Source organism: Typopeltis vanoorti, chromosome 10 (genome assembly GCF_054136105.1).
Source record: "Typopeltis vanoorti isolate ZY-2024b chromosome 10, IOZ_Tvanoo_1.0, whole genome shotgun sequence".
Lineage (NCBI taxonomy): Eukaryota > Metazoa > Arthropoda > Arachnida > Uropygi > Thelyphonidae > Typopeltis > Typopeltis vanoorti.
This window is the reverse complement of record NC_143558.1, coordinates 39,794,853-39,807,408: the sequence shown is the minus strand read 5'-3', so window position 1 is coordinate 39,807,408 and position 12,556 is coordinate 39,794,853. Positions and strand designations below refer to the sequence as shown.

General features: G+C 35.8%; 1 protein-coding gene across 2 annotated transcripts in view; it reads right to left on the bottom strand.

The window, feature by feature from the left end:
- Positions 1 to 12,556, bottom strand: part of mldr (mitochondrial ribonuclease P catalytic subunit) — a 112,957-nt gene that overhangs the window by 77,546 nt on the left and 22,855 nt on the right. For both annotated transcript variants that reach the window (XM_090398952.1, XM_090398953.1), the window contains exon 3: positions 3,463 to 3,507. In XM_090398952.1, the coding sequence (XP_090255078.1) occupies positions 3,463 to 3,507 (45 nt within the window). The remainder of the gene's footprint in view (positions 1 to 3,462; positions 3,508 to 12,556) is intronic.

The following is a 12,556-nucleotide window of genomic DNA, read 5'->3' as shown; positions in this document are numbered from 1 at the left end:
TCTGAGATTTTTATTTAATAAGGTCAAAAACACCTTATGGTAACTTGTTCTATATTTATTATGCTTTCTACATATATATATATATATGTGTGTGTGTGTGGAAAGAGAGAGCCAAAATAACAAATTGGGTATAATGCTCCTCTTTATAGTGCCAAAATTTCATTCTTAAGAAGGACAAAAAAAATTTTCTCACATGCATATATGCAGGAATATATATATATATATACACACACACAAATACATTTTATATCAATGGGTGAGCCTTAAAAAAACACTTTGACGATAAATCCTTGGACTCCAATGAAGTATTATGTAATAATAATATTAACAACAATACTAGTCAGGTTAACAGATAAGCTTAGTTGTTGATGGTTATTCATGAACTTATTTTTCAATGTATTAACAACAACACACTTTTTTCACAAAAATGTTTTATTAACGCTTATATTTCGCTGATTTTCAACTCAGCATCATCAGAGCACAACACACTTGTACACGCGACAGTGAGTGAGACAAAACAATATAATTGCAAAAGATAAAAGATCTTCTAAAGTCCTATTTTTGGAGCCCTCTAATGAAAAAAAAAAAAAAAAACTCCTGCATAGTTGTTTTTTTTTTTCGTTTCGTTAGAGGATGCCAAAAATAGGACTTTAGATCTTTTGTCTTTTGTAATTATATTGTTTCACTCACTCACTGTCGCATGTACAAGTGCGTTGTGCTCTGATGATGCTGAGTTGAAAATCAACGAAATATAAGCGTTAATAAAACATCTTTGTGAAAAAAGTGTGTGGTGTTGTTAATAGCGTGAAAAATAAGTGATGAATACTAGTCGGGATCATTCATTGTTTATTTCGAAGTGTAGCTTGTATTATCTCAGATGTGAATAATTGCAAAAATTCACATTCAAAGTACAATATGTACTTTTAAGAATGGCATATGCGCCTCAAATTCTGCTAAAATCTGAGAAAAATTGACACAGAAACATTTGAGATGTTAAAATTTTGTTTCAGAGAGGAAACTCAAACATCCAATTGGCTTTCCAAATTGAAAAGTGTGGTAACGTTTGTTGAAGATCCAGAACAGACTGATAATGTTCAATTGCAATGGGCATTACGATGTGTATAAGCGTTCAATTGTAAATCTGAATTTCTATTCAGAAGTTTTATAGTACATATCAGATGCATACCAGTTCCTTCTTGCTGTATGGCAAAAATGATCTGAAAAGGAGTACACAGAAGATTGCACTCTCCACCTTGACAAGTCAGTTTAGACACACACACACACACACAAAAGCACGATTTTTCTGCAACTCCCCATCCCTCTTATTCCATAATTCACCCTATAACTTTTTTTTTTAAACATCAAGCTGACATCGATGATTTATCTTCAAATTGTAAAGAGACTACCTCAAGGAAGAAAAGCACAATATAGCATACAAATGCAGTTATCTTATAATAAAAATGCAATACAAATTTTTTTTTATCTTGCCAGTTACTCAAAAAAATTGATTTCACAATATTAAAAACAATGCTGACAGTTTTGAAATTCAATAAGCATCCATGATAACTAATATTTAAGGAATTGACAGCGTATACTAGAAACTATAGAGGTAAGCTCAAGGTGTTGCTATTAGATTGATCAACTTACCTCCCCATTAATTACAATCCCACCAACTCACAAATTAAAAAACTCCATAGGCTCCTTAAGAAGGTTACCAACAGACTAAAACCCTATAACTCTAGACCTCCCCCCCATATATAGGCTCCCTAAAATACATAAAGAAAATGTGCCATTACGTCCCATAGTGGATGGCATTGATTCCCCCACTTACAAACTAGCCAAGCATTTAGCCAAAGCGCTCTCACACTATACTGGCAACACACCATCACACATAAAAAACTCAGCCCACTTCAAAGCCAGTATAGAAAACCTTACACTGCAACATAATGACATAATGGTCAGTTTTGATGTCTCTTCCCTATTCACGAATGTACCCCTCAAAGAAACCCTAGAGCTTATCCAAGCTAAATTTCCTCCCGATATCTCAGCCTTATTTCAGTTTACAATAAACTCAGGCTATTTCGTTTGGCAGGAAAAATTCTACAAACAGATAGAGGGGACAGCCATGGGTTCAACACTTTCCCCACCCTTGGCCAACTTCTTTATGGAGACCTTTAAGAGAAAGCCTTAAACTCAGCCCCACAAAAACCTACCATATGGCTTCGCTACGTTAATGATGTGTTTGCTATTTGGCCACATGGCCCGGATTCACTCCTCTTCTTCCTAACACACTTAAACAACCAACACCCTAGAATCAAGTTCACCCTGGAAAAAGAGGAAAACAATAACCTCCCCTTCCTAGACACACTAGTCACCCGCCAACCTGATGGAACCTTGGTTTTCTCAGTTTATAGAAAACCCACCCATACAGGCAGATACATTCACCAACAATCCCATCATCCCCCCTCACAACAATATGGAGTTATTAAGACACTATTCAACAGGGCAAAAATAATCTGTTCAAATGATCAAGCCCTAACCACTGAACTAAATCACATCCATGACACTTTCTCAGCCAATGGCTACCCCCCCCCCCAAAAAAAAATCCAGAGAATACTTAACCCAGTTATCCACAACCGACCACCCCCTCCCCTTCACAAAAAAGATTACTCTAAATCCATCACCATTCCCTACATCCAAGGCACCTCAGAAAAAAATCAACAAAATCTTAAGAAAACACGACTTAACCACTTGTTATAGACCACATAGAAAATTGGCATCCCTTATCTGCTCCACTAAAGACCAACCACTTCCCCTAGACCTACCTGGTGTGTACCAGGTCCCTTGCAGCTGTAAATTGTCTTACTTTGGCCAAACAGGCAGGACAGCAAATATCAGAATCTCAGAACACAAGGATTACATCCAATTTCACCAGTACAGCCACTCTGGGCTTGCAGACCATGCTCTGGATACTCGCCACAGAATAAGATGGAAGAAAGCCACAGTCATACACCGCAGCAAGTTCAAGTATGAAAGACTATTCATGGAATCAGCCTCAGCACTTAGGAACATGCCAAACCTCAACAAATTTGGATGCATGAGACTGCCCCAAATTTGGGAAACAATTATTTATCAGAAGAACTTCAGCCCAAAGGCCAAGAACCACCAATATAGCCCGCCAGGACTTTAGGAAAACGTTAGCGTCCTACCTTCAGTTCTCATTTGCTGTTATGTAGTACTTGTGTGCATGTGTCTTTTTATTAAGTTCCCAAGAAGATGGCAACGTGACGTTTGCCGAAATATCGGAAAGTATATATTAAAGTTTATTTATTTTATATTTCTAGTATACGCTGTCTATTCCTTAAATATTAGTTATCAAGTTTAATCAGTGTATAAGCCTCTCAACAAGAATAATAAGCATCCATATTTGAAACTCCTTCTATCCAACACTTAGATATTTACCTTGCAACTCTTGTAAATATTCCTTTCCAATTCTCATCATCAATACTATAAAAGATAATAAAAAGTAATATTAAAAAGAAAATAAAATCAATGGAGAAAGCATACCATACCTACAAATACCATACTATACTTCATGTTTTTTTTTTTTTTTTGTGTGTACACTGTAAACAAAAGTTTACACATTGATTTATGCACATTAACACAACTGGCTCTCACTAAATTAAACTCATAATGACCACAGAATAGTTTATTATAGTAGACAGTTTGATATACTGACTTTTCTTTAAAATAGCACTTTGTTCAAGTTAACTGTTCCTATGAGAAGCATATACTTCTTTCCATAATAGTGCATTTCAGAGAGTTAAAAATATGTTTCAGTCCTTAATGAGTACTTAAGTGGTTAAGGAGAAAGAAGGAACCTGTCAAAATGTTTTTTTGAACAGCTGGAAATTATAGTCCTCAGGGAAAAACAGCAAAGAAGACCACTCTCCAGAGAACAGAGGCAGAAAATTACAGAGAAGAAATTGATGCAATAGGTTTGAAGCTGGACAGCAAATGAATGTTGGCTACTATGTTTCTATAGGCTTAAAAAAAAGCAGAGGTTTAATTATAGACAATTTAACAAAGCAACTCCAGTGAATATACCTATAGAAAAGGGGCTAAGACAGAAAACGAACATCTACGAGAAAGTGATTGGAATGATCCTATGAGAATTGAGTCAATATATATTAATGAGATTGCATTTTGGATGGCATGAAGCTTTACATAGGAGTTTTTAGTTAACCACCTCAAATGTAAGAATAATATAGCCAAAATAATAAAGGCTAGGAATCTTGCGTGCGTGCGTGCGTGTGTGTTCTTCAGGGCTGAGGAACCTGAGTTTCCAGGAGAAAAAAATCCTACCACCTCAGTATGACTGACTAAGTCAACTTGATGTGAAAAATCGTTATAAAGTTTTTTGTATCCTAGTCGAAAAGAGGCTGTGGATGTGAAGTGCTTTGCTAAGATAAGCTAGAAGTGTAACTTAGCCCAGAGAAATCTAATTTTGTAAGAAAGTGAAGTGAAATATGACCAGAAATAAAAAATTCACAAGGAATAAAATTCATAGAGCTGTTATCTTCCCTAAAGAATGCCATGAAAATGAGTACTTCTGACATTGCAATGAGTTTCATTTAACCAGAGCAGTAATGGAAACTGTTATTATTATTATTAAAATCTTTATGCTCCCTGCATTCACCACATATTCTGGCAATGTATTCCATTCACCTACAGTTCTCAATGTAAAAAATCTACTCCTTGCACCCCTTCTCACCACATGCTTATAAAACTCCTAGTTCTTCCTCTCCCACTTTCAGCTTTTTTTATAATTCCCTCTGATTAATTGATAAAATCTCCTGACAAATGTTATTATCACCTTTTCTGCCTATCCATCAAACTCTACAATTTACATTCCATCAATCTCCACCTATAACAAACATTCCAGTCCTAATATTGACCTGGCCACTTTTCTCTGGACCTCTAATGTTTCCATATCACAATAAAAATCAAGAAGGTGGTAAGATATTCTGGAGTTTGTTGAAGAAGCTTAGAAATGGAGGAAAGAGTGCTGTAAAAGGAGTTAGAGATGATAAAGGTGATATGAAAACTAGAGAAAAAGATATCCTTGAAGTATGGAGTAATTACTTAGAAAAATTGCTAAATGAAACAAGACTTGATAGCACAGTGGTAAAAAACACTTAACAGGCATATAGTCAGGAATACATATCCATACTTGAAGTAGAAAAAGCCATCAAAGGCTTGAAATGTGGAAAGGCAGCAGAAGTAGATGATATTCGACCAGAAATGCTAAAGTATGGTGGTATAAAAGTCTTACAGTGGCTACACTGCATAGTTCAGAATGCCTGCACAGAGGGGCGAATTCCCGATGATTGGAGTAGAGCTCTAATAGTACCCATATATAAAAAGGGAAATAAAATTGAATGTGAGAATTACAGAGGTATTTCCTCACTGAGTGTTCCTAGCAAGATCTATGCAAGTATACTAGAGAAAGGGTTGAGAAGAATTGTGGAAGAAAAGCTTGGTGAAGAACAAGCTGGATTCAGGCCAAATAGATTCTGTCAAGATCAGATCTTCACTTTACGACAAATAGTCGAGAAAGCATGGGAATATAACAAAGATCTATATTTAAGTTTTTTTGATCTGGAAAAGGCATATGACAAGGTGCCAAGAGAGAGAAGCTATTCAATACGCTACAGTTATATGATGTCAATGGGGCATTATATCAAGCAATATTTAGTCTTTAGTTGAGTTGTAAGTGAGCAGTTAGAATTGAAGGAAGTACAGGAAGATGGTTTAATGTTAAATCTGGTGTGAGACAAGGATGTACATTATCCCCTCTGTTATTCATTATCTATACGGATCGCATTATGAAGGAAAGTGGTATTAAACATGATATCAGAATTGGAGATGTTAATGTCAGCTCTTTGCTTTATGCAGACGATGTTATACTTCTAAATAAATCTGCTACAAGTTTGCAAGATTCCTTGACTAAATTGAATAACTGTTGTAATAGATTTGGTGTGAAGGTCAGCATTAAAAAGACAAAGCCAATGAAAATAGGTAGAACTGAACGGTCTACCTATTTTCCGAAAACCGACAACACTGGCCAATACATACATGCTAATTCATACCACCACCCAGCACAAAAATATGGAGTCATTAACACCCTTAAAAACAGAGCTACAACAATTTGCTCTAACCAGCAAGCCCTGAAATAAGAACTAAAAATCATCAGAGACACATTCATAAATAATGGCTATAACAAGAATACTATTAATAAAATATTCCATAAAACAACAACAAAAATGAATCTAGATTACAGTAAAACCATAGCCATCCCATACATTAAAGGGTTATCAGAAAAAAATCAACAGAATCCTACAACATTATAACCTCATTGCCACCTTTACACCACCCACTAAACTTAAAACTATATTCAACTCCTCTAAGGATCCTCTCCTTCCATTAGCACATCCTGGAGTCTATTGCATCCGCTGCACCTGTAACTTACTGTACATTGGTGAAACAGGACGGACAATCTCTATACGCAAGAAAGAACACATTAGACACATTAAATATAACCATTATGGTGAAGCAGGCCTCTCAGACTACGCACTCAACACCTTACACCAAATCAACTGGAAAAGCACCTGCTCTTTACACTGCACAAAAACCTGTTACGAAAGGAAATTTAAGGAAGCCTGTGAAATCCTGATAAACCACCCAAATATCAACAACAAAGATGGTATGAAAATTCCAAGGATCTGGATGGCACACATTCAGCCTACCTAATATATAAGATCCAGCATAAATCAGGACTCTAGCCAATCTTCAGCTAGTATTAGAAACCATTCCACACCAACTGGCTGGAATGTACATGATGTCAATATACGTATATAGATAGATACTTGTTGTTGTTGTGCCCAATGCATTTCTACAACCAACAGATAACACTAATAATAGGACTCTAGCGTTGATGTATAATTTTTTATATATATATATATATATATATATATATATATATATACATATATATATATATATATTTTTCCACCTGAGGTCAGGCCAACAATTGTTGTAGCGGTTGGGCAGTGTCTTTAACAAACCAGTTTGATTGTTGTGTAGCTAGTTTTCTGTGTATAGTTGTATGCTCCAGAAGATGACCTTGACATAAAGGTCGAAACGTCGAATGTAGATTTTAGTTATATTAAACTAAAGTTGTTATTCAAACATGGTAGTTGTCTCCATAATTTTCAAAAATGCATTCGGATCACCGTGTATGCTTAAAAGAAAGGAAAATTGGTAGAATTGTTGAAAATGTCAACTATGTTGTGAATGGGGAACCTGTGGAACAAGTAAAACATTTCAGCTACTTAGGCACGATTTTTACTGAAGATTGTAAATTAAATATGGAAATAGACAACAGAATCAACAAAGCTGGTATGGTAGGCAGTCAACTGAATAAATTCATATGGAATAAGAGAGAAATTAGTCAGAACACTAAATTAGCTGTATACAAGACAGTGTTCAAACCAGTTTTAACTTATGGATCTGAGAGCTGGGTCAGAAGTAAAACACTTGACCAAAAACTAGAGACCGCAGATATGAGAGTCCTGAGAAAGATTACAGGCGTAAACAGATGGCATCAATGGCAATATCATATTAAAAACGAGGATATGGAAAGAACTTGACATTGTCAGCAGCCAGGAATGGGTTAGCAGAGCTAATCTCAGGTGATATGGTCACTTAAACAGAATGGGCGAGGAAAGATTAGCAAAACAAGTGTTCTCTGCCAGGTTGGCAGGAAAATGACCCAGATGAAGACCAAGATATAGGTGGATTGATACGGTACAAAGTGCCTTAGACAATAGAAATATAAGATCTGATAATGCTGGAGTCTTGACAAGTAACAGACTGATTTGGAGGAAAATTGTAGATAGGAAGTTAGTAATGATGTAAATTTTTCATGTAGTACTATTGTATCCTGTACACCCCTTAAGGGTACATGTCAGGAATTGATGATGATGATGATGAATAAAAACTAGGTGACCAAATCTGAGCATAATCCATGTGTTGTCTGAGCAATACAGTGGTCCAAATACCTCCTTATCCCTATCTGTCAATCTACTCAGTATTACAATATATATTACTGAGTAGACTGACAAATCTACTCAGTAATACATTGCAATGTAATTTTAATGCTACAAAAAATGCAATCCTGTCTTATTTCTTGGAAGAAAGACTATGTTTCTCTCTCCCTCACTTCTGACTATATTCTACTCTCCAACCAAAATTAGTTTTCTCTTCTTGGATTGACTTTCACACTTAGCCTATTCTATCGGGACACAAGCACATTAGATCCATAGCTTCTTGCCTCCAAAAAAGCTTGGTATTATTTTTTTTGTTCTAAACCAGGGATGACCAACCTATGGCACATTGGACACCCAATGATAATAATAAAAAAGTAAGCCTATTTATACAAAAAGTATTAACCAAAAAACGATTTGTAGAAAAAAAGCTAAAACTTAGTAATTGTTTTTAGCGATTTTATTGTTTCATGCACATCTTTTGCACATTCACTTGTTTGATCCTTGTAGAGAGGCTTATACGCTGGTTAGACATGTTAACTAATAATTAAGGAATTGACAGCATAGACTAGAAATATAAATTAAATCAACTTTAATATATACTTTCCGATATTTCGGCAAACGTCACGTTGCCATCTTCTTGGGAACAAAGACACGTGCACGCAAGTACTACATAACAGCAAATGAGAAAAGAAGCAAGGATGCTAACGTTTTCCTAAAGTCCTGGTGGTGCCCCCTGGCGGGCTATATTGGTGGTTCTTGGCCTTTGGGCTGAAGTTCTTCTGATAATTGTTTCCCAAATTTGGGGCAGTCTCATGCATCCAAATTTGTTGAGGTTTGGCATGTTCCTAAGGGCTGAGGCTGATTCCATGAATAGTCTTTCATATTTGAACTTGCTGCGGTGTATTACTGTGGCTTTCTTCCACCTTATTCTATGGCGAGTATCCAGAGCATGGTCTGCAAGCCCAGAGTGGCTGTACTGGTGAAATCGGATTCTTCCTCGCTTCTTTTCTCATTTGCTGTTATGTAGTACTTGCATGCACGTGTCTTTGTATTAAGTTCCCAAGAAGATGGCAACGTGACATTTGCCAAAATATCGGAAAGTATATATTAAAGTTTATTTAATTTATATTTCTAGTCTATGCTGTCAATTCCTTAATTATTAGTTATCACTTGTTTGATCCTGAGGCACTAAGTATTAGCAACAGCGGTGCATTGCAGGTTTTGGCCAGTCAGTTTACAATTGATACTCGTGCACTAAGGAGTGTGTTTTGTTCATCCTTTGCAAACATTTGTAGTTTTGTACTTTTTCGAAAATTAAGCCTTGTTTTTACATTCAATTACCCATCACAGTGCAAAAGAAAAACAGGTGATAGTAGGTGTGAATTCAATGAATAGTGGGAAAATGAGTTCTTATTTATAGCAAATCAACCAGGAAGACCAATGTGCATTGTTTGTAAAAACACTTTCTCACATAATAAAAGACAATCTTAATAAACACTATAAGAAGGCACTATAAAACATCAGACTAAAATAGACAGAAAACTGAAGCTAGTGCTTGGATCAGTTATGGAGAAAATATGTGATTAAGAAAAAGGAACAAAAAAGTGGAAGTCTTTCTCTGATGGAGAAGAAATTGTTAAGCCTTGTCTCCAAATATTTGCAAGATGTCTTGGTGATAAAAATATCGAAAGGAAAGTAGACAAAATTGCTCTGTCAAAGCAAACAGTTACGAGATGCACCAAAGAGCTCTCTCACAATGTATCTGTGAAAGACCTTGTCCATGCTTGGACAAATTTGCTGATATATGAGATGTAGTCAGTTAAGCATTTTTATAAGAGGAATTGATGATAATTTTAATGTTTTTGAAGAACTTATCGGTCTTGAATCGCTTCATGGAAAAACAAGAGGATCAGACATATCTGAGAAAGTAAAATCATGCCCAGAAAATCTACAAGTAGATTCTGGTAAACTCATCAGTGTTTGTACTGATGGAGTGCCATCAATGATAGGTAAAGCTGCTAGGAACTACAACTTTGCTTGAAAACTTTTTCTGTCATCCTTTACTTAAATATCACTGCATTATACACCAAGAGTCACTGTGTGGAAAAACATTAAATTTGTAGCATGTTATGTTATGTTACAAGTTGTGAAATGCGTGAATACAATTAGAGCAAGAGGATTAAAAAGAAGAAAATTCAGAGAATATTTTTTATATGGAGTTTTAAAGAGTACAAACGTTGTATAGCACATCTGAATTCATACGTGAAAAAAATTGGTGCATGGAACATGGTTGGCCACCCCTGTTCTAAACAGTACTTCTCTCCTACTCAACTCCTGACACAATAAAGCTCAAATCTGCCTAACTTCAGATTATTGTTCTCACATTTGGGATGTGCATCTAGGATATATTTATTGATTATATTTAGAACAGAGCAATTTACTTAACTGATGGCCCACCCTCTCTTGCTGACTCCCTCCAATCTTTCCTGGCACACTATTGCTGAATTATAGTCTTTTTTTGATAGGTCTTTCCATGGGCAAGGCTCCACTCAACTAGCCACTATCATTCCTCCACTTTCCACTAAGCATGCACAAATACAAGCAGCTACTGGTCAGCATGCACATACAATTCAGCTGCAAACTTCTGGAGCCAACGTCTCACCCTTCTCCTTTATTTCTTACACCTCTGCTCTTTGGAACAGCCTTCCTCATAGTTTTTCTCCCATTGACTGCAACCCTCAGGTTATCAAGAAACATAACCACAAATTATTTTCTTCTTATTCCTAACCTGCCCACGTGGTCTAAAATATGCATCATCACAAAATTTAATAATCTTTACTTTAGCATCTAATGTAACAGGTTTACTAGTCTTCCAAACTTTCAATGGAAGCAAGTTACCTTACTTTGATTTTTATCTGCCATTGTTAACAACAATAAAATAACAGTAGGATTCCAAAATAATTTTCCAGTGGATTCTATCCCATGTAAGATTAAAGGGAAAGAAATGAAACTGCAGATGAAGTAGCAAAAATGGTTCCAAAATCAAGTGATACCACATATTTTGATCTTTTTAAAATTACTCAAAAAGAAAACGTAAAAAGAATGATTCTCCAGGACATGACTCACCACTAGTATTCAGCAGAAAAACCAGGAGCTGCCATCAATTCCAAGTTTAATTGCTGTGCCACTACCTTGATATCTCGCCTCAAGATTGGCCACACAAGACCAATTAAGTCTAGCAATGACAAAAAAGTCTTTCCCATCTGCAAAATCTGTACCATCGAGGAAACATCGCCACTGCATTTACTAACTTGTATGAATATTTCTAAATGTGAACTTTATAACAACCCAGAAAAGGTGCTGTATAAAATACATGAATTTGACCTCTATAATCTGGTGTAATAATACTATGGGATAATAAAAAATAAATAAAATAATAGTTATAAACTGTTTATAATCCATAGTGAAACAGAGAAATGCAGCAAGCAATGATGTTATATATAAACTGAGTCCATGAAACCTACTCTTCGCTTGATTCAAGGCAGCATCATGTTGCTAAAATTGTCACAAAAGCAAGTATAGTGTCATATAAATGGGCAATGGTCATAACCAAAAACTGTTGTATGAAGCAAAATGGTGTAAGGCAGGGCTTTAAACGCCATCACCATATTCCAACTGCTATAAGTACAACTCTCTCTTCGCTCTAACAACTTCCATTTTCCTGATTCTGACTAATTTGCATTTATATCACTTTCATCTAATAGTATTATCTTATCTCATCTATTTAGTAACTAAATGGATAAATGAGGCACACAGGAAAGTGGGCATTGGACACTAGATCAGAAAACCTCGATCAGTTCTGCACATTCCTTATGGATTAAGTTCAGGTCTCCACCCAGATATTTATATTATCCTGCATAAGAAAAATCCTATAAATGTTATTTTAGATCAAGCTGAAATTTATCAGTATGTCTGAATTAGTAATATTGCTTTGGCAAATAAGTTTGTTCAGTTTTTCAGAATGGAATGAAACGCATTTTATTTAATATATATAATACATATTAGTCAGTTATTGACCCTCTTTATCAATGACCTCTTGCCATCTGTCCACCAACTTCATTATGTCGCGTTCATAAAACTCCTGAGGTTTACTGGTGAAAAACTGATCCAGGTGTCTTTTCACAGCTTCCTCATTAGGGAAAGTTTTCCAGTTCAGAGAATTCTACAATGATCGAAATAAGTGGTAATCGGAAAGTGCCAGGTCCGGTGAATACGGAGGATGCAGCAAAACATCCCAGCCAAGATGTAACAATTTACTCTGGGTTGTTAACGATGTGTGGAGTCTGGCGTTGTCGTGGTGAAAGACAACTCCTTTCTGATTTGCCAATTAAGGACGTTTTGTGCTAATTGCACTGGGCCAGTCGCGTTAACTGTGAGCAATAGAC